The following is a 22,123-nucleotide window of genomic DNA, read 5'->3' on the forward strand; positions in this document are numbered from 1 at the left end:
TCGGGAACTTTGGGAATATTTCAAAAATGTAAACTAAACAAACCAAAGCAAACCAAAATGAAAGCACACATTTGGACCAAAGGACTGCCTAAAGTCAGGTAATATTTTGACGAGGTTCATATTTTTATTGACTATTATTGACTATATTTTATTGATGAGGTTCATATTTTTATTATAGCACTGAAACGTTTAGGCAGATATTAAATCAAGGTGTAATCTCACAGTTGCTCAATATCTGCTGACTCAGAAAAGTTTAATGGGACTCGTTTACCAAGACCAGCAGGCTAGCATGTAAGATTCTCATCTTTAGCCCAAAATATTCCCATTTTATTCCAATTCCCATAACTATTGATAATTCTCATGGTAAATTTCTCAACTTTGAAAAGAACCGGAATTTTCCAACCATAGTCAGGATGTTTGATGATGATCACCACCCCACCTCATCATCTCCAACTTATCCCAAAAGTACTGGATGAAGCTCCTCCACAATCATTCCAGAGAACACAGCTCTCCCACTGCTCCACAGCTCCTCAATGCTGGGGGTCTTTATACCCCTCTAGTCCACACCTGGCATTAGGCAGCATGAAGCCAATAGGGTCATGATGTTGATCTGCTCCAGAGAGTCCTATTCTATTGGCAGTACTTCTTCTCTACAGGGACTAGACAAGCTGTGTGCATTTGCACATCTTAAAGTAGTTGAATGTGTTTGATAGAAGGGATGCAGTCAGACTGGAATCGCCGCTACTTTTACTGGTTGCTTTTCAGACACCAAGCTCAACCTTCATCAGAATTTCCAGCATGGCTGAAAAGCATCAAGACACGCAGCAGTGTAAACGAAGCCCCGGCGCTCTCTAACGAGAGAAACAGCTCCTCAAATCAGATTTACTGCAAAGACTCAAAAAAACCCTGAAGCAACATCTTCAGACACATCAGGTCTGCTTATCTCCGGTTTGACAGCCAGGTCCATCCCTTCAGCTGGGATTCCTCCTCACAGCAGGTGAACGAGGGATCTGCTTAAAGGGTTCCCACAGTTAACACAAGCACAGAGACGCCTCAGTGCTTTAAACCCCGTCCAGTCCACAGGAAGGACTCGCTCCCTCTGCTGATCTGAGGGACAGAGGACGGCTGGGTTTGGTCAAGGTTTTGTGCAGGCAGGTCAATTCAGCAGCGTGATATCTGACTAATCAGCCACAACATTAAAACCACTAGTCTAATACTGTGTAGGTTCACCTCACTGCACCAGAACAGCTCTGACCGGTCAAGGAATCGACTCCACAAGACCTCTGAAAGCACCCTGTGGTATCTGGGCACCTTCAGACATTAGCAGCAGATCCGTTAAGTCCTGGAAGTTGTGAGGTGGGACTAGAGCTGGGCAATAGGACGATACTTTATCATATTGTGATAAATTTCGGAATTTTATTAGAGTATCATCAATATCGTCCGTGCTTAAAGAGCACTAATTATCTACGGGAGTACTAGATAATCTAGTGCTAGTACAGTACTAGATAATAGTACGGGAGAGTTTTTGGACAGCAGTTTTACAAATTTTACGCTGTTGGTGCATTTTGTCTATATGACGAAATATTGCAATAAATATCATACATCATTAAAACTATCTTTAAATATCTTTAAATATTGTGAAATATTATGGGACCTCCATAAACAAAACAAAGAGGTTTTTGCTCGATACGGACAATATTTTATGATCTATTTGATCTTATTCTATTTGATCTATACCTGTTGTGCTGCTATCTGCTACCCAGAGGCAGAACTCCGAACGTTAACCTTTTGAACTCTAGAGTTATTATTCTGTTATTAATTTTAATCCAATTATGAATAGTCTGGTGACAGTTTGACAATTTTAGGGTATATGAAACTGATGTTAATTATGAGAGCAACCCTGTGTTCACAGCAGCAGTGATGCGGTGCGACACCGGGCCGGTACTCATTCGTTGTGTTCAGTGAAACAACAAACTCCCATTATAAACATTTATGAGGTTAAAAACTCAGAGAACTCAAATACTGTAATTTACCAAGGAAATGTAAAGATTATTAGGAAAAATAACACCTGAAACAAATACAGAACATCTCACACTGTATTACAGGATTACTGTTGTGTGTTTGTTTATTATTTTTAATACATTTCTATACATTTTTTATATACGAGTCAAAACAACCATCACCCATCTCTCTGGAAAACTACTACAATCAGCTATAGTTTAAGTACAGTTTCAATAAGTTTTAGTTTTAGTGAAAACGGTGACAGTAGACCACCTAGAACCTGATTTAAGGTTCTAGCAAATAATGAGGAGAACCCTCTCCACCATCACCAGCAGTGATGCACACAACATGCTGCACATCACTGGAGGAGAACTCATGCTCCCATTAAATAAACACACACACACACACACTATATGGACAAAAGTATTTGGACACCTATGCAGGAGTTTTAATGAGATCCCATTCTAAACCCATAGGCATTATTAATATGGAGCTGGTCCCCCTTTGCTCTAAGCTCTACCAGCAGCAGCAGCAGGTCTGGAGCTCTGCTGCAGTTACTGAGTCAGTTGGAGGCTTTTCTGCACTCTGCTCTGAGCTCAGCACTCGGCCCTGACCCCGCTCTGTAACTTTACGTGGTCTGACAGACACTCGGTGTCTGAGCTGCTCTCTGTGAGCTGTTCCTCCTAAACTCTTCCACTGTTCAATAATAACACCACTCACAGCTGATGGAGGAAGATCTAGGAGGGAGGAGATTTCACCAGCTGACTTGTTGTAGTTGGTGCAGCGGTGTCTCCTATTACATACAGAACCACGCTGGAGTTCAGTGAGCTCTTCAGAACCTCCCGTTCTTTCACTGATGTGTGGAGGAAAGACAGACTGCAGGGCTAGAGGCTGGATTTATACAGCTGTAGTGGCAGCGGGACTGAATCAAATACATGAATTTAATGGTTAAGAGGTGTGTCCCAATAGCAGCCATATAATAAATCTGTGAGGGTTTTTTTCACACGGTAATGGTTCCTCTGCTGGAAACAGTTTGCGAACTCCTGATCTAGAGTCTTGAAAAAGTTTCCTCCTCCTAGCCACTTGGCCTCGGGACAAGCGGCGTCCACTCTAGCCGATTAGACTGCGGCACAGCTGAGCTTACAGTGCCAAGAAGGTAAGCCAGTCATATTTACAGCAACAGAAGAAACTTACTGAGATAATCTTCAACGATAGCAATTATCTCAAAGCTCCAGTCAGGGATATTGATGTTAATAACGTCTGTCAGTTTTATTCGCCCGAGTGTCAGTCCAAAGCCCCGGCACTCTCACTTCTGGCACGGCCTTCTTGGCAAGAAACACTGAAGCTAAATCTGTCTTATTATCAGCCAACATCTCTGAACCTTACTGCAGCGGGGGCTGAGGTGGCAGAGCACCAAACAGCAGGGCCAGCAGTTTTGATGGGGTCACATATAAGGCTCCTGACCGGCCTAATTGGTGCTCAGGCTCTGCCTTAATGGGCTCTTTGCTGTCTGGAGAGGACGCTTGGTTTAATAATGGAAGAGTGCTGGGTTTTATATTTAGGAGAGTAATGTGGCTGTCGTTGTCGCGTCATCTGTGAAGTAATTGGCTGTTTGTGAGCGTTTCTGAGACTTTCATATAATAACGTAGATCATTATCCTATGACCTTTGGCTTGGGCTGCAGCAGTAGACACTTCTTTCAGTGTGCGGCCGGCTGTTGAATGCTCCAAGGAAGCACAGAAAGGATCATGAAGCCAGGTACTCCTTAGGAGAAGAACCACACCCGATAGTTCAGCTACAACAATTCAGCTACAACAATTCATTTACAGACGTTATTCCCAGCCTGCAGCAGTAAGGAGCATTCTCAGAAGATTTGAGAAGATTATTTTAATACCTTTGATTTCAGAAGCAAGAATAAATGAGAAGGTGTCCCGATACTTTTGTCCATTTATGTGAAAAACATTTAGAATAAACTGAGGATATGTGACACTGTTGCCACACTAAGACATTCACACAGTCCACATAAGAAAGCTACACTGTAAAACATCCCTTTAGTTTTTGTGATGTCATAAAAGCAAACATATTGACATGTATTCACCTATTTATCCTAAGCAGTTTAGCCCCACCTACTCACATGAAAAATATGCAACCACCACACGCATCCACATCCACCTTATACATCCTCATCCACCATACGCATCCACCTTATACATCCTCATCCACCATCCGCATACACCTTATACAGCCTCATTCACCATATGCATCCACCTTATACAGCCTCATTCACCATATGCATCCACCTTATACAGCCTCATTCACCATATGCATCCACCTTATACAGTCTCATCCACCATATGCATCCACCTTATACAGTCTCATCCACCATCCGCATACACCTTATACATTCTTATCCACCATACGCATCCACCTTATACATCCTCATCCACCATCCGCATACACCTTATACAGCCTCATTCACCATATGCATCCACCTTATACAGTCTCATCCACCATACGCATCCACCTTATACATCCTTATCCACCATACGCATCCACCTTATACATCCTTATCCACCATACGCATCCACCTTATACATCCTCATCCACCATACGCATCCACCTTATACATCCTCATCCACCATACGCATCCACCTTATACATCCTTATCCACCATACGCATACACATCCACCATCCGCATCCACCACACGCATCCACATCCACCTTATACATCCTCATCCACCATCCGCATCCACCTTATACATCCTCATCCACCATACGCATCCACCACACACAAGCCCTATTCACATCCACCACACGCAGACGCATCCACAACCACCATACGCATCCCCTATTCACATCCACCACACACGTCCACCACCATACGCATCCACCATAAACATCTGATAAAATACACATAAAATGTATCACAATACACAACATCCTTTTTCTGAGCATATTGTGAAAATCATCAGTGATTACAGAACACTGACCAGCTGCACATTTCCATAAAAAAGAGGAAACTGGTCCTATTTAATTAGACGTGTTTATTATTAATAATAATAATAATAATAATAATAATAATAATAATAATAATAATAATCACTGTACTGAGCATAGGGGAGTATTTAAACAACCCTGTTTAAAATGTCTTTAAATATCATGATATACTATTTTCACCATATCTCTAATAGACCTGCCAGAGGGATCATGACTGTTTTAGTTTCCCCTTTAAAGACTTTTGATTTCCAGTCACGTCCGCTGCTGAACTGCGGCCTGGGTTTAAAGCAGTGCAGTAACAGAGTGACGCTTTTTTGTGGCATCATTTATAACAGACTGCGCTTCTAAAACCGTCCAGCTGTGCACCGGTTGTCTTTTCTTGCCCTTCTCTGTTTACCATATTGTAATCTGTGGGCGTGAAACAACGCTGTGCACGGACATGAAATATTAGATATTCTGAATACCTGCAGTGGAAGAGGCCTCTTACGGTACTCCTCGGCCTCTGAGCTGAGCAGGCTGTATTTGTAGTGCAGGTGGGCCATGACCCCTCCAGGCAGGCTGACCTCAGAGCCGGAGAGGAGGTGGGCCGGGTGGGGACAGGGCCGGGCAGAGCAGGGGGCGCTGTTGGTCTGGACCTTCATCCATGAGGGTGAGGAGGGAGCCCACAGTGCTGACCGTACTACATGATCTCAGGAACAGCAGGTTTACCTGTAAGAACGACAGATTTTATGAAACACTGCAGAACTGAAGAACACGCGTGCACATACAGTACATTACAGTACATACAGTACATTATAGTACAGTACATACAGTACATTACAGTACCACACAGTACAGTACATACAGTACATTACAGTACATACAGTACATTATAGTACAGTACATTACAGTACCATACAGTACAGTACATTATAGTACAGTACATTACAGTACCATACAGTACATTACAGTACATACAGTACATTACAGTACCATACAGTACATTACATACAGTACATTACAGTACTTTACAGTACAGTACATATAGTATACACTACAAGCCTGAAGTACGAAACACTCTGAAACACTGCCTGGATCATAAAGACACTCATTTAGACCTCCTGTAAACAACCAGTGAACATCATTACTACTGCTACTATTACAAAATAATAATAATAATAACAATAATAATAATAATATTAACTTTTATTCATATAACATTTCATACTTATATAAAAAAATAATTATATAATTAGTATAATAGCATTTATAATAAAATAGCAATAATGTCAGAGTGAAAATATTAAAAAAGTAAATAAAAAAAATTGTTCAAATAGACTAACATAAGTAAAAAAAACTCATAAATAAATAAATACATAAATAAAAGCCAAAAATTAATATATATATATATATATATATATATATATATATATATATTTATTTATTTATTAAGTTAGTAATGTAATGGTTAAGTCAATCCTGATGCCTTATGTCTCTCCCACATGGTGAGATATACAGTTTATATGGCAATGGTATCGGGTATCGAGCGATATGCAAAGTTAATGTATCGGTATTGGAACTGAAAAAGCCGGATTGGTGCCTCTCTGATAAAAACACAATAAATAAGCAGTAAAATAATGTAGAGAAATAAGCAGAATACAATTAAAGAGTATTATAACAACATTATTCAATCCTTATTCAATATTATTATTCAATCAACATAAAAGGCTAAAGGGAAAAGATAGTCATAGTAAATAACAGAAGCTCAGCATCTGATTGGTCATTTATTTTTCCCAGATGCTGATTTTCTCGACTTACCTTCTTAAACCTGCTGCTTGTAAATGCAGTGCTGTTGTGCTGTCACTGCAGAAACACTAAATATTAAACTGTACTGTGTATGGTTTATATATTTTAAGATTATTGCCATATCGCCCACCCCTGAAGACTGCCCTCCCTTAGTAAAGACAGTAGAGTGGTTTCTCTGAGAACGGTTCAGGAGCCTGCACAGTTATCAGCACCACAGATATCCAGACCACACTCACCTTCACTGCACCTAATAACACCCGGGACGTGTGTTTCTGAGACAGCGGATTAGACCCTTCTGACCCACTGCTGCCCGCACGCCAGCCTACAGCGCTGTCTGAGCACACACCCAGCAGCACTCAGGAGGATCTCCCCAGCTTTCTGGAGTCACAGCGCTCTTTATATCCCCCGTTAGCGCCCCTCAGAGCGACGCAGTGTGTAAAGAGGCATGAGTCATTAGATTTCTAAGCTTGATGAGCTAAGTTGTGTAAGCAGATGGGCCGTCTTTAGGATGTCGCTCACATCCTGCCAAAGTGCTGAGTCTGAGCCAAGCAGCGGTTCAGCGGTTAGAGCAGGTTAAACATTGGGCACTGCATATTCAGTCACCCTGTTCCAGCTGTCCCGTAAACCAGCAGCTTCAGGATCATGCTGATGCTCCACTGTCTGGATCAGGGAGAAGGGCGTCTCCATCATTCCCACTCCGGGCCGGAGCGCTGCTGCTGCTTCTGCACTATGGAGGTTTGGTGGTGGAGCTGCAGGAGGAGAACCTCTCTCCAGAACTGCTGTGTAACACTGCAGAACCCATAGAGTCATATTAGTGTAAAATCCTGTAGTGTTACTCTACCACCTCCATACAGAAACCTTAACATATACATATACACACGCGCACACACACACACACACACACACACACACACACACACACACACACACACTGTCTGAAGCAGATAGATGTGCTGTAATTGCATGACTTGAGCAAACAGTGGGGGGCTATCTGCTGCCCTTCATCAGGAATTCAATCATCTGACAAAGCCAGCCTTCATTAGAGCTGCTAATAACCGGCCTCCCAGCCTCTGCACCCCCACCCTTCACCACCACCACACTGGACTCTACACCTGCAGCTTCGACTAGAACCAGCTCACAGTACACAATCCTGGCATTTGGTGGAAGCTCCACCATTATTATTACTACTATGATGATGATGATGATTGTTGTTGTTATTCTTCTTCTTCTTATTATTATTATTACTATTATTATTAATTTTACTTCTACTATTTAATCTTATTAGTACTACCATTATTATTACTACTATTAATTTTATTATTACTATTATTATTATAATATAATAATTATTGTTATTATTATTATTATTATTATTACTACTACTATTATTATTATTATTAATACTATTACTATTATTATTATTACTATTATTACTATTAGTGTATCAATATCAGCACCAAGGTTTGCACTTACACACACTATGGTGGGTTTTTTTTAGTTTTTTTTTTCTTTTTCTTTTTTACACAATATTTTTATTTGCATACTTTGTTTAAACAACCAGTAAAAGCCAGTCATACATAGTTAATACTAATAAACAGACGTTTACCGGAACTTTTATCACTTTCTGTTTCTATGTGGTGTTTGGCTGGTTCTGAGTTTCAGCAGCTTGCTGAAAGACTAACACACACTTTAAGTTCAGCAGCTTGTTACAGAGTCCAGAACCTGGAGGTGAATTACTGCCCAGTTAAAAGCTGTTTGGTGAAGCTGAGCCGGATTCTGTTTCCCTCCCCGCCCGTGTTTCTGCACTGTGGCCATTTGTATCATTTTAGTTCTAATGTGCTGTTCCTCAACCAGTAAACGCAGCTCTTTCAAGCTTATTAGATCTTATTAGGGATCAGATATAAAAAAGTACAGGCTATAACAACTGGAACTCTATAAACATCAGGATTTAGAGCCTCTATCAGGCATTTAAGTCAGAGCTGGTATCAGTACTCCGTATCGGCAGATACTTCAAAATCGGAATGGAAAAAGTGGAATCGGTGCATCTCTAAGTATTATTCCTTCACTTTCTTTCTTCTTTCTAAAACCCTTTGGAGTGCAAGTTCAGAATTATTAGCGACATATTTAACAACAACAACAACAACAACAACAATAATAATAATAATAATGATGACTATTATTATTATTATTATTATTATTATTATTCTTTGTTTGATTTTCATAGTTTTTTTTCCGTGGGATGTTTGCCTTGTGGAGATCTCGACACCATTCCAGCTCCAGGTTGTTGGGTCTGACTGGGTGATGCAGACCTGTAAACACCCTTCCTTTAACCTGAAGATCCAAATACACTAGTTACACTCAACCAAGCACATGGGGTACCACAGCAACCACTTTGCAACATCCTAGCAACACCTGAGACACCCCTCCACCCACTTGGGATACTATAGCAACCGCCTAGCAACCACCAAGAAAGAGTTTGTCTGTTTGTCTGATAGTGGTGGAACCCAGAGAACCCGTTCCCTTTGGTTTGATGCATTAAGCACTCCTGCATCTTAAACTTGAATCCCGCGTGCCTTGCTGTTGGAGAGCAGCGCATCGCCCAAGTCCAGAGGCGCTCCTGACTTTCAGCACCCGGGTCCAGTTAGGAGCCGAAGACAGCGGCTCTGGGCTCTGGGCTCGTCTATTTCTTTCCTGCTTTGTTTGTTGATGGATTGGAGATATGAGCTCAAACCGATTCTTCCCTCCACCCACTTGGGATACTATAGCAACTGCCTAGCAACCACCAAGAAAGAGTTTAGCCATCACTAACCAACACTATAGCAACCACCTGGTATCACCACAGCACTCATTTATCAAGCACTTAGAAACAACATAGCAACCATCTCTTAAAATCACATGACTATATGGAAACCTGCTGAAATCAAGGTCATTGTAAAGAGCTGATCCTGCCTCTGTTGGAGTAACTGTCTCTACTGTCCACAGAAGAAGACTTTCTACTAGATTCTGGAGGAGGAGCACTGCTGTGAGGATTGTAGGATTGCATTCAGCGACAAGAATGTTAGTGAGGTCAGGATGTTGGATGATGATCACCACCCCACCTCATCATCCCCAACTCATCCCAAAAGTACTGGATGGAGCTCCTCCACCATCATTCCAGAGAACACAGCTCTTCCACTGCTCCACAGCTCCTCAATGCTGGGGGGCTTTATACCCCTCTAGCCCACGCCTGGCATTAGGCAGCATGGAGCCAATAGGGTCATGATGTTGATCTGCTCCAGAGAGTCCTATTCTATTGGCAGTACTTCTTCTCTACAGGGACTAGACAAGCTGTGTGTGTGCATTTGCACATCTGTGTCAGCAACAGGTAGGACTTAAGTAGCTGAGTGCATTCTTTACATGAGGTAGGTCAGCAGTGAGCAGTGGAGCATTCCTCCACCTTCACAGGTCCTAATCCCAGATTACAGGTGAGCTCCAACAGTGTGTGAATGGAGATAAACCATGCAGGCCTGTCTGAGCCGGACAGACGGACAGACAACAGATACCAAACACCGGTGGAGGGATTAGCCTATCAGAAAATGGCCTTACTAATACAGACCTCAAGCAGAAAGCAGATAAAAGAGAGCCCCTCCTCTCCAGCAGGGGTCCAGTTCTGGCCATGGGTCAGATGATGTTGATGTAGCGGAGATCCAGGAATGAGCCTTTAGATCTGAGCAGAACTCTGGGGGTGGGAGACACTGCAGCCACGCCCACTGGGTGGCAAAAAGGCTGCAGAAAGCTCCAGAACAGAGACACTAACAGACTGTAGATCACTGAGAGGTGATGTCATGCTCTGATAACAGTGGGAAACAAGCCCACCGTAGTTCTACAGTGATGTGGATGGATCGCTGTCGGGTCCTGCTGCCTTTAGCTGGAGCAGATAGTCGATTGGTTCCGTTCGGGTTCAGCAGTTTCTCTAATAAACACTGCAGCAACTCAGTCCAACTGAAGGTACCAACTGTGCATACTCTCTATAAACACCGCACTGCTCACATTACCATACTACTACTACTACTACCACCACCACCTATACCACTACTACTACTACTACTACCACCACCACCTATACCACTACTACTACTACTACTACCACCACCACCTATACTACTACTACTACTACTACTACTACCACCACCACCTATACCACTACTACTACCACCACCACCTATACCACTACTACTACCACCACCACCTATACCACTACTACTACTACCACCACCTATACCACTACTACTACTACTACTACCACCACCACCTATACTACTACTACTACTACCACCACCACCACCACCTATACTACTACTACTACCACCACCACCACCTATACCACTACTACTACTACCACCACCTATACTACTACTGCTACTACTACTACTACCACCACCTATTCTACTACTACTACTACCACCACCTATACCACTACTACTACTACTACTACCACCACCTATTCTACTACCACTACCACTACTACCACCACCTATACTACTACTACCACCACCTATTCTACTACTACTACTACTACCACCACCTATACTACTACTACTACTACCACCACCTATACTACTACTGCTACTACTACCACCACCTATTCTACTACTACTACTACCACCACCACCTATACTACTACTACTACCACCACCTATACTACTGTATAGGTATAGGTGGTGGTAGTAGTAGTAGTAGTAGTATAGGTGGTGGTAGTAGTAGTAGTAGTAGAATAGGTGGTGGTAGTAGTAGTAGTAGTAGTATAGGTGGTGGTAGTAGTGGTAGTGGTAGTAGAATAGGTGGTGGTAGTAGTAGTAGTAGTAGTGGTATAGGTGGTGGTAGTAGTAGTAGTAGAATAGGTGGTGGTAGTAGTAGTAGTATAGGTGGTGGTAGTAGTAGTAGTAGCAGTAGTAGTATAGGTGGTGGTAGTAGTAGTAGTGGTAGTGGTAGTAGAATAGGTGGTGGTAGTAGTAGTAGTAGTATAGGTGGTGGTAATAGTAGTAGTAGTAGAATAGGTGGTGGTAGTAGTAGTAGTAGTAGTATAGGTGGTGGTGGTAGTAGTAGTAGTAGTAGTAGAATAGGTGGTAGTAGTAGTAGTGGTAGTATAGGTGGTGGTAGTAGTGGTAGTGGTAGTAGTAGTAGTAGTAGTAGAATAGGTGGTGGTAGTAGTAGTAGTAGAATGGGTGGTGGTAGTAGTAGTAGTGGTAGTATAGGTGGTGGTAGTAGTGGTAGTGGTAGTAGAATTGGTGGTGGTAATAGTAGTAGTAGTAGTAGAATAGGTGGTGGTAGTAGTAGTAGTAGAATGGGTGGTGGTAGTAGTAGTAGTAGAATGGGTGGTGGTAGTAGTAGTAGTGGTAGTATAGGTGGTGGTAGTAGTGGTAGTGGTAGTAGAATTGGTGGTGGTAGTAGTAGTAGTAGTAGTAGAATAGGTGGTGGTAGTAGTAGTAGGGGCAGTGGTGGCTCAGCGGTTAGAGCGCCGGGATATCGATAACAGGGTTGTGGGTTCGATTCCCGGGCTCGGCAAGCTACTACTACTACTGCTACTACTACTACTGTTACTACTACTGCTGCTACTACTACTACTACTACTGCTACTACTGCTGCTACTACTACTACTGTTACTACTACTGCTGCTACTACTGCTACTACTGCTACTACTACTACTACTACTACTACTGTTACTACTACTGCTGCTACTACTACTACTACTACTACTGCTACTACTGCTACTACTACTGCTACTACTACTACTACTACTACTACTGTTACTACTACTGCTGCTACTACTACTACTACTACTACTGCTACTACTGCTACTACTACTGCTACTACTGCCACTGCTACTGTATGCCACCAACACATTCCAATATCTTTTCAAAAGCCTTTCCAGAAGAGTGGAAGCTGTTAGAACTGCAAAAGAGGACCAACTCTATATTCATGTCTATAAAGGTGTCACAATACTTTCATGTTGTAGACTGTAGTCCTGGAGTGAAGGTGGTGGAAGTAAAGCAAAATAACCTAATCATGCTCTGAACCCAAACTATAAAAAGGTCACAGATAAAGAGATTTCATGTGTAACTGAAATCCAGCAGAGCCGAGTTCTGTATTTCCCCAAAACCAGCACACCTGTTTCAACTCGTATTAATCATGGTGTTGAATCATGGGAACTCTGGCGTGGAAACACTGATGTGCAGTGTGTTCAGTCCAGTAAATTAAACAGCAAGTCAGAAAACTATTCCCCAGTCAAGCGTAAAATAAATGAATGGAAACAGAATTCAGGATTAACCCTCTTAGCGCCCTGCAGGCGATACACTCATCTAACAGTGTCGACTTAATTCTCATGTATAGTTCACTGACAGAACCAGAGGAACCGTGTACAAGAGCAGGTGCTAACCTTTCAGTCCACTTCAGAGTACAGAGTGTCTGTAGGTAGAAGAGTACACATTCCATCATCTAAATACGATTAGATTACAGTTGTTTTCTTCATCAAAACAAACATGACCAACTAACCTGTCAATACTGAATGAATTCAAAATGTAACTCATATTAATAAAAGTGGTAAGATATCAATGTGTAATATTTCAATACATATATAACATTAACACTGCTTTATAATGAGCTATTTTTCACTTCAGATTAGAACCAAAAAGTCTCAGTCCTACTCGAACTACTTCTACTACTAGCACTCCTGTCCATACTCATTTGTACCCACCCATACAGACGGCTATCAACAGCCATTCATACCCATCCATACCTGTCCCAACCAATCCATACCAATCTATGCATTCTCTTCTATACCCATCCATACTAATCCAAACCCATAAAGCTCATCCATACCCATCTAAAGCCATCCATACCCATCTAAAGCCATCTATACCCATCTAAAGTCATCTATACCCATCTATACTCATCCAAACTCATCTATACCCATCCATACCCATCTAAAGTCATCTATACCCATCTATACTCATCCAAACTCATCTATACCCATCCATACCCATCTAAAGCCATCCATACCCATCTAAAGCCATCCATAGTAATCAATACCACACCCTACCCCATCCATGCTTATCTATACCCATCCATACTCATCTATACCATCCATACCCATCTAAAGTCATCTATGCTCATCTATACCCACCTAATTATCCATACTAATCCATATCCTTCCAAACTCCCCTATATTCATCTATACCCATCTATGCCCATCTATACTAATCCAAACCCATTGAGCTCATCCATACCCATCTAAAGTCATCCTGATTCTTCTATACCCATCTATACCCATCCATACCCATCTATACCCATCTATGCTCATCTATACCCATCCATGCTCACCTGTGATTACCCATACCGATCCAAACCCATCCATTCTCCTCTATACCCATCCATAACATTCCATACCCATCAACACAAGACCCATCCATACCAATCCATACTCATCCATAGTAATCAATACATGACTTGTATCTGCGATTCTGTGTTCGGTGTCTTAGTGTTAATGTTTACCTGCCCAGGGACTGCTGATTGGTTAGTTATCTGATTCTGGTGCAGATTTTTTTTTTTTTTTTTTTTTTGGGGGGGGGGGGGGGGGTTAATGCACGTCTCATGATGATCACAATAAAACAAACCTAATTAAAACAAACCAATTAACATTAAAATATTAAAATACCTAAAGAATGGACAAATTAATACAATCCTTTAATACTGTACAATAGTAACTACAGTACAGACTGTCTGAGGGCTGACAGACTGAACACAACAGCCAATCAGAGAATGATTAGTAATGTCAGAAGCAACTTACAGTAAACTTCGCTTTCTTAGATTTCTAATAAATATGACCACCGACTCACAGCAAGAAAAAAACACACACAGCTCTGACAGAGGAATTATAGGGAAATATTCTGAGTAACAGACTGTGATTAATCACAGTTCTGAAACTTGGTGGACACCTCCCTCCACCTCACTTCACAGAAGAACATGACTGGAGACTTTCTTTAAGATAAACCAGCATCAATCTGGAGTAAAGGTCATTCCACAGATTCTCACAGTTTTCAGCTCAGTAGGACACTCTGGAGCTGTAGGAAAAATGAGGACAACTCAAAAAAATGAGGGCGGAAGTTTCAATTCCAGAGAAAAATTCTGAAATTGCTCCTCAGGTTAGTCATTTCCAGTCCCCCACCCACTATCTAGGACTTCCCCTAGGATGAGGGCACATGGTGTGATCTTTATTTATTGACTTATTTAAACTGTGTACCTAACAGACTAACAGACGCCTGTGCTGGCTGGCACTGCCCAAGCTGAGTGATGGGGCAGATGGGGAGGAAGAACCGTCCGTCCCACACAGAGAGAAAGGACAGTTAAGCTCTCTGGGGGTCCTGGACACTGACAGACGGCTTGGTGTTAGAAAGGACAATTCTAAAAAGTGGTGTTGAAATCTCCAAGCAGATAATCAAGCAATGTAAATAATTAATGACCACAGCCTTGGTCTAGCGCTTTAGTCTGTGGCTACATCTTTAGATGGAGGTGATGTAACACACAGCTTTTGGAGGTTCTTCTGTTTGAAACTGCTGAGGATGCTCTAAAGGTGCTTTGAGGAACCTTTTTCTTCTAAAAACCTTTATTGAAGGTTCCTCAGAGCAGTTTAAGAGATTCCTCCACAGTTTCAAACTAAAGAACCTCAGACCTCAAGTTCAGACTGAAAGGAGGTGGGGCTTCAGGCTTGTTGCTCCAACCAAAATCCAGTTCTTTCATAACTCTACTAGAAAATGTGCCAATATAAAAGAAACCTGGTCACGACACACGATTCAAAACAGGTCACATGACATTATGTTGTGCAGTTTCATTTTGTCATTTTGAAATCCACATAAGTGAGCTCAGATAACGTGGGAGGAGACTGTAAGAACTCTCAGATCTTTGGGCTAGAGTTTAGGAGGTTCTGGAGGTTCTGCCGATTAACCCACCTGTTCGTAGCTCCTCCTAGCACGAGCAATGGGAGGGCAAGGACTTCACACATGTCTCCTCTGATGAAGAGAAGCCACCACTTCTTTTCTAACTGTCGCTGATGCAGCGTCTGGTAGACCACATCAGCTATCAGACATCTGATGTGGGGGCAGTGGTGGCTCAGCAATTAGAGCTCCGGGCTGTTAATGACAGGGTTGTGGGTTCGATACTTGGGGCTCGGCAAGCTGCCACTGTTGGGCCCTTGAGCAAGACCCTTCACCCTCTCTGCTCCCCCACTGCTCTGTCCACTGTCCAGTGTGTGTGTTTCACTGCACGGATGGGATAAAAGCAGAAGGCAATTTCCATCTGTGTCACAAATGATAAATATGGTTTTCTTGTCTTAATTAGGGGAGAGAGCGCCATCTACCTGGAGAGTCTTTCGAATGGTATTGCGACCCCCTGGTCATAGTGTAGCACATTAGACAGCTGAGCTATTCTAAGCCCCTTCAAAATTTTACTCAATATCAATTATTCAATTATGCAATATCACACAGATTCTAGATTTGTTAGATAGGACTAGGGTTGCATAATTCTGGGAAATTTACCATGGGAATAAATGGGAATATTCAAAGCTAAAGGTGAGAAACTTACATAGAGTTAAATAAAATATCTGCTCTATAAAATATAAAATAGTTGGAATTTGTTTGGAAGTGAAAACAGAATTCCAGTCTTAACTATTTAAATCTCGGTAAATATCTCCCAATAGAATGGGGAGCTCTGGAGCAGCTGTTATCACATGACCCATTGAGCTGTGGAGCAGTGGAAGAACTGTGGTCTCTGGAATGATGGTGGTGGATCTCCATCCAGTACTTTTGGGATGAGGTGGGGTGGTGATCATCCAACATCCTGACTTTGCAGAACGCAATCAAATCCTCACAGCAATGCTCCTCCTCCAGAATCTAGTAGAAAGTCTTCATCTCTGGACAGTAGAGACAGTTACTCCAACAGAAGCAGGAGAAACCCTTAATAATAGACTTCATTTCAGAAGAAACAATGAATGAGCAGGTGTCCCAATACTTTTGCCCATATAGTGTAGAGAAGTCGAAAGAGCCAATAGAATGGGACACTCTGGAGCAGCTGTTATCACATGACCCATTGAGCTGTGGAGCAGTGGAGCTGTGGTCTCTGGAGTGATGATGGAGTTCCATCCAGTACCTTTGGGATGACCATCCAACATCTGCAACATCTGCTGTAAGGCCTTCTCAGAAGAGCAGATGCTGTTACTACCTTTCAATCGGGGGCAGGTGTCTACACACTGTCTGGGATCTACTGGATCACTCAGAGCTTTAATCCAGACCCTATCTATGTTGGTAAGCAGAAGAAGAGCTGGTCTGAACGTGAAGGAAGGTCAGTGTCAGTGTCTGAGCTACAATAGTTGGAATTTGGAAGTGAAAACTGCTCAGAATTTCAGTCTCAACTATTTAAATCTCTGTATTTATGGAGCTCATCAGTGTGGGAGTGGTGTCAATTAGATGGGAAATGCTGAGGGATCTGTGTGCCTTACTGCCAAAATTAAATCCATTTTATCCACTTTATTCGAAATGAGAGACGCCTCAAGATGAAGGCCGTCAGTCTGTTCGTGGGAAAATTGCATAAGGCAACAAAAAAAAAGCATGAAAGATCACATGATGTAATATGAATTTCACACCCACAACTTTCAGTTCTCGTTATGGCTTCAGAGCCGAGATGTGAGACAGGAGATATGAGATGTGACCGGTTCCTCAATAAAGACAGTCACAATCTCCAATAGGGATCCTTGGCGGATGTTCGTTAGCTTTTGCAGTCCAGACACACTCTGGGATTTGGGGCGGTTCTGTCCTAGTTCTGCAGTCCTCTGGCGCTTTAAACACACAGCATTAATAACGGAGGATCCAGCTGTGCCTCTGCTTTTGTTCCTTTATCAAATTCATATGAAGTCACTTCACAGGAACAATAGTACACAGAGGACCTTCAGAGTCAGGGAGAAGCGCCGGTAAATCAGCCCGTTTCATTAATCACGGCCGTCCCGGGCCTGCTAATGAGACCCCGCCGCCATGCACTTCTACACCTCCTGAATATTTAAGCTGTAAAGTTTAGACCTCCTACTTTATTCTCAGCGCAGCGCTCCTCTGTGTCAGAGGCCACAGCGCAGAGCCGCTTCCGCTCCTATTCATTAAACACGGGAACGCCTGGTTTGAGTAATAAGCTCAGAGAGGCTTGTAATTAATCAATTAAGTGAAGTGTGTGTTTAAGGAACACCTGCAAGAGGCTTCAGATCCCTGCGGGCTGGAATAAAGGAGAGCGATCAACCAAAACACGGATTAAATAAACAGCTCCAACTTACTGCAGCCTCCAGGCCTGGTTACCAGTTTAGAAGCAACTCCATTATTCACTAAATGCCTAAAAGTTTGTGGACACCCCTCCTAATGAATGCATTCAGCTACTTTAAGCTGCACCCATTGCTGACACAGATGTGCAAATGCACACACAGCTTGTCTAGTCCCTGTAGAGAAGAAGTACTGCCAATAGAATAGGACTCTCTGGAGCAGATCAACATCATGACCCTATTGGCTCCATGCTGCCTAATAATGCCAGGCGTGGGCTAGAGGGGTATAAAGCCCCCCAGCATTGAGGAGCTGTGGAGCAGTGGAAGAACTGTGTTCTCTGGAATGATGGTGGAGGAGCTCCATCCAGCATCCTGATCTTGCAGAATGCAATCAAATCCTTACAGCAATGCTCCTCCTCCAAAATCTAGTAGAAAGTCTTCTTCTCTGGACAGTAGAGACAGTTACTCCAACAGAAGAATCAGAAGAATCATGACCTATTGAGCTGTGGAGCAGTGGAACTGTGGTCTCTGGAGTGATGATGGAGCTCCACTCAGTCCATCCAACATCTGCAACATCTGGTAAGCAGGAGAAGAGCTGTTCTGCTGAGGTCTAAACGTGATGGAAGCTCAGTGTTGCAGAAAGAAAATCATATATAATGTCGGTTTAATCAAAACACAGATAATGCATCCTGTGAAATGAAAACACCTCAAATGATTGAGAAGAAATGGACCAGACAGGAAATGGAAACAGCCGATCAAAGGGCTGCGTGGGCCGACCATCACACGTTGTTCATTTCCACTCCTCATTTTTATCCAGAGCGGAGATTCCTTTGGGATCCAGAGGATGAAAATAATTATGTGGCTTCTAGGACAGCCTGCACAAGTCATTATCGCACTTACACTGTCTTCCTAAACACATGTTTAACATGTTTAGTATTGGGACACCTCCACTCTATTCCACCTACAGGAGCTTTTATGTCGTCCCATTCTAAACCCATAGTCATTAATATGGAGCTGGTCCCTCTCTGCAGCTCTACCAGCAGCAGCAGCAGGTCTGGAGCTCTGCTGCAGTTACTGAGTCAGTTGGAGGCTTTTCTGCACTCTGCTCTGAGCTCAGCACTCGGCCCTGACCCCGCTCTGTAACTTTACGTGGTCTGACAGACACTCGGTGGCTGAGCTGCTCTCTGTGAGCTGTTCCTCCTAAACTCTTCCACTGTTCAATAATAACACCACTCACAGCTGATGGAGGAAGATCTAGGAGGGAGGAGATTTCACCAGCTGACTTGTTGTTGTTGGTGCAGCGGTGTCTCCTATTACATACAGAACCACGCTGGAGTTCAGTGAGCTCTTTAGAACCTCCCGTTCTTTCACTGATGTGTGGAGGAAAGACAGACTGCAGGACTAGAGGCTGGATTTATACAGCTGTGGTCATGAGACTGAATCAGACACCTGAATTCACTTTTATGAGGATTAAGAGGTGTGTCCCAATACTTTTGTCCATATAGTGTAGCAAGAGACCAAAGACAGATATAGAGATAAAATATAAACAGAAATACAAAGAGAAACAGTACAGCAGAGACAGCTGGAGAATTTCGACACAAAAATGTGGAAAATGTGCAAAAAAATCACATCTCCAACATCACGCCAAGTACACTTTCACTGCATACTACCGGTCGATGCAGACCCACACATATTAGAATTAATTAGGGATCTGCTGTTTTAAGCCTGATCACATTACAATCCTTTGTTTTTTTAGTGCTGTGTTCTAGCAGAGCGCCATCTGGTGTCTCCTAAGCCTCACTAACGGACATTACCCTCAGCCGGCTGCTGCAGCAGCAGCAGTGTGGACGTTCTCAGAAGGTAAATAGAGGAGTTGAGGTTCTGCAGTGTGGAGCTATTTTACAGTGGAACCTGAAAACAGACCATAATATCTTTATAAAACTCTCACTGAAACGCTCTGTTTTACCAGCGAGAGAACCGGAGAACCGCTCACTCGCCTTTCTCTGTTTATAAACCAGCACTGAAGAACCCGTTCAGAACCGAGTGGAGGCTAACGCTAATGCTAACACACAGACACACACTACAGAAACCCCAATCACACACACACACACACACACACACACACACACACAGCACATTCACCCACTATAAACCAGTTACTACACACCAGTAGACCAACAACAACCACAGATACCAGTCCAGAGTGTGTACCACTACACACACACACACACACACACACACACACACACACACACACAGGAAGTGATCAGACTGCAGTGTGTAGAGGAGCTGGGAGCTGATTGGTCAGGGAGGAGATCAGACTGGATTATCAGATATTAAACACTATAAAACATAATTTTAAGATTTTAAGTCTCGACTAAACTAAATCAGTCAGTCCAGAACGTCTGATTATAGAATCTGATCCTGAAAATAAAGAGATTTTACTGATCAGATTAATCAGCAGCTCGTCTGATCTCTTAGCTGGAGGCTGTGTGGACTGGCTCATACCTGGATCCGGAAATCCCTGTTAATAATATTTAATGATCTGCATAATAATATATGCTGGGGTATACAGTTATAGCATAACTGTGGTTGGATTATTTACACACACAGAGATCAGATCAGATCGGATATATTGGATTGGTAAGGGTATTAGCCAGTACTCGGGCAGCATTAAGGCCGGGGGGTTCTTGGAGCAGTTCTTTAGTGGAACCACTGTTATTTCTCTAAAAACAGCTTTTAATTAATCAAGGTTCTTTTTGCAAATGAGAACCTTAAATTAGTATAACTTAGAACCTTTCTTTAAATCTATAAAAGGTTCTTCACACCCATCAGATCTCTTATTGGTAAATGGTTTATACAGGAACCCACAGTGTGTACTGAGCTGTGTGTGTGTGTGTGTGTGTGTGTGTGCAGAAACCTGGTTCTGTGTATCTGCAGTAACGTGAGAACTCCAGATTACCAGCCCTAAAGATGTGTCCGAGTCTCTGGTGGTTCTCAGGCCTCGGTCCGAACAGAGAGCCGCTCAGCTCCTCAGTGGAGCTGTGTTTGGTGACAGATCGCTGCTCAGTGTGTGACCATGTGAGGAACAGGAAGATGAATCCATCCCACACAGCGAGGCGCTCGGCCATCCCAGCACACACTGCATTCACCAGACCGGCGATAAGCCTGTGTGTGTAATCTACAACACAACACAAACAAACAAACAACCGGGGGGAAGCATGCTAAGAGGCCTGACGGTCTTACTCACCTACTGAACAGAATCCGCATCAATAATTAGAATGTCATTTGCATAATTAACTGTTTTTACATTCAATCAACAGCCAGGGTCCGATCTGCACTTTCTGTCTTGCTTCAATTTAAAAGGACAAACACAGCGGTATCAGCAGAGGATTTAGAAACGGTATCAGGATCAGACAGATGTTTACAGATGTGTGAATCTAAAATATGATCTGATTCCAGCAGAGCAGTTTCTGCATTTTAGTCATTTTAAAGCTTTTATAACCTATTTATAACCGTTCTATTACTCTATAAAGCTTTCTACACTTTATCATTTAATTATATTGTTTTTATCAGAATTTTAACCCCCCGGCCCAATCTCTCCTAAAGCTGACTATAATCTGATCCGATCCGATCTGATCTCTGTGTTTCTATAAATAATGCAGCCCCACAGGTAAAGTAAGCTAATGCTAATCCACAGCAGTAAACAGCAGTAAAATCACTGTTTAGTAGCAGTTTCTGTAATCAGACTAAATTCTAATCTAATCTACTTTGATTGGAGCAGCTTTTTAAACGACTGTTTTAAACTCTATAGTGTTTAATATCCTACAGTCCAGTCTGACTGACCTGACCATTCAGCTCCTCTACAGCTCTGCAGTCTGATCACTTGTGTGTGGGTGTACATTAGCATTAGCATTAGCTTTAGCATTAGCCTCCTCCTCGGTTCTGAATGCACCATTCAGAGCTGGCTCAGAACCAAAGAATTTTTATTGGTTCATTCATCATGAAAGG

At 42.6% G+C, this 22,123-nt stretch overlaps 1 protein-coding gene across 1 annotated transcript in view; it reads right to left on the minus strand.

Moving 5' to 3' along the window:
* Window positions 1–22,123, minus strand: part of LOC140544380 (carbohydrate sulfotransferase 15-like) — a 53,209-nt gene that overhangs the window by 5,098 nt on the left and 25,988 nt on the right. The window contains exon 2 of the mRNA XM_072667903.1: window positions 5,365–5,706. Coding sequence (XP_072524004.1) covers window positions 5,365–5,639 — 275 coding nt within the window. The 5' untranslated portion in view covers window positions 5,640–5,706. The remainder of the gene's footprint in view (window positions 1–5,364; window positions 5,707–22,123) is intronic.

This window comes from Salminus brasiliensis, chromosome 22, assembly GCF_030463535.1.
Source record: "Salminus brasiliensis chromosome 22, fSalBra1.hap2, whole genome shotgun sequence".
Lineage (NCBI taxonomy): Eukaryota > Metazoa > Chordata > Actinopteri > Characiformes > Bryconidae > Salminus > Salminus brasiliensis.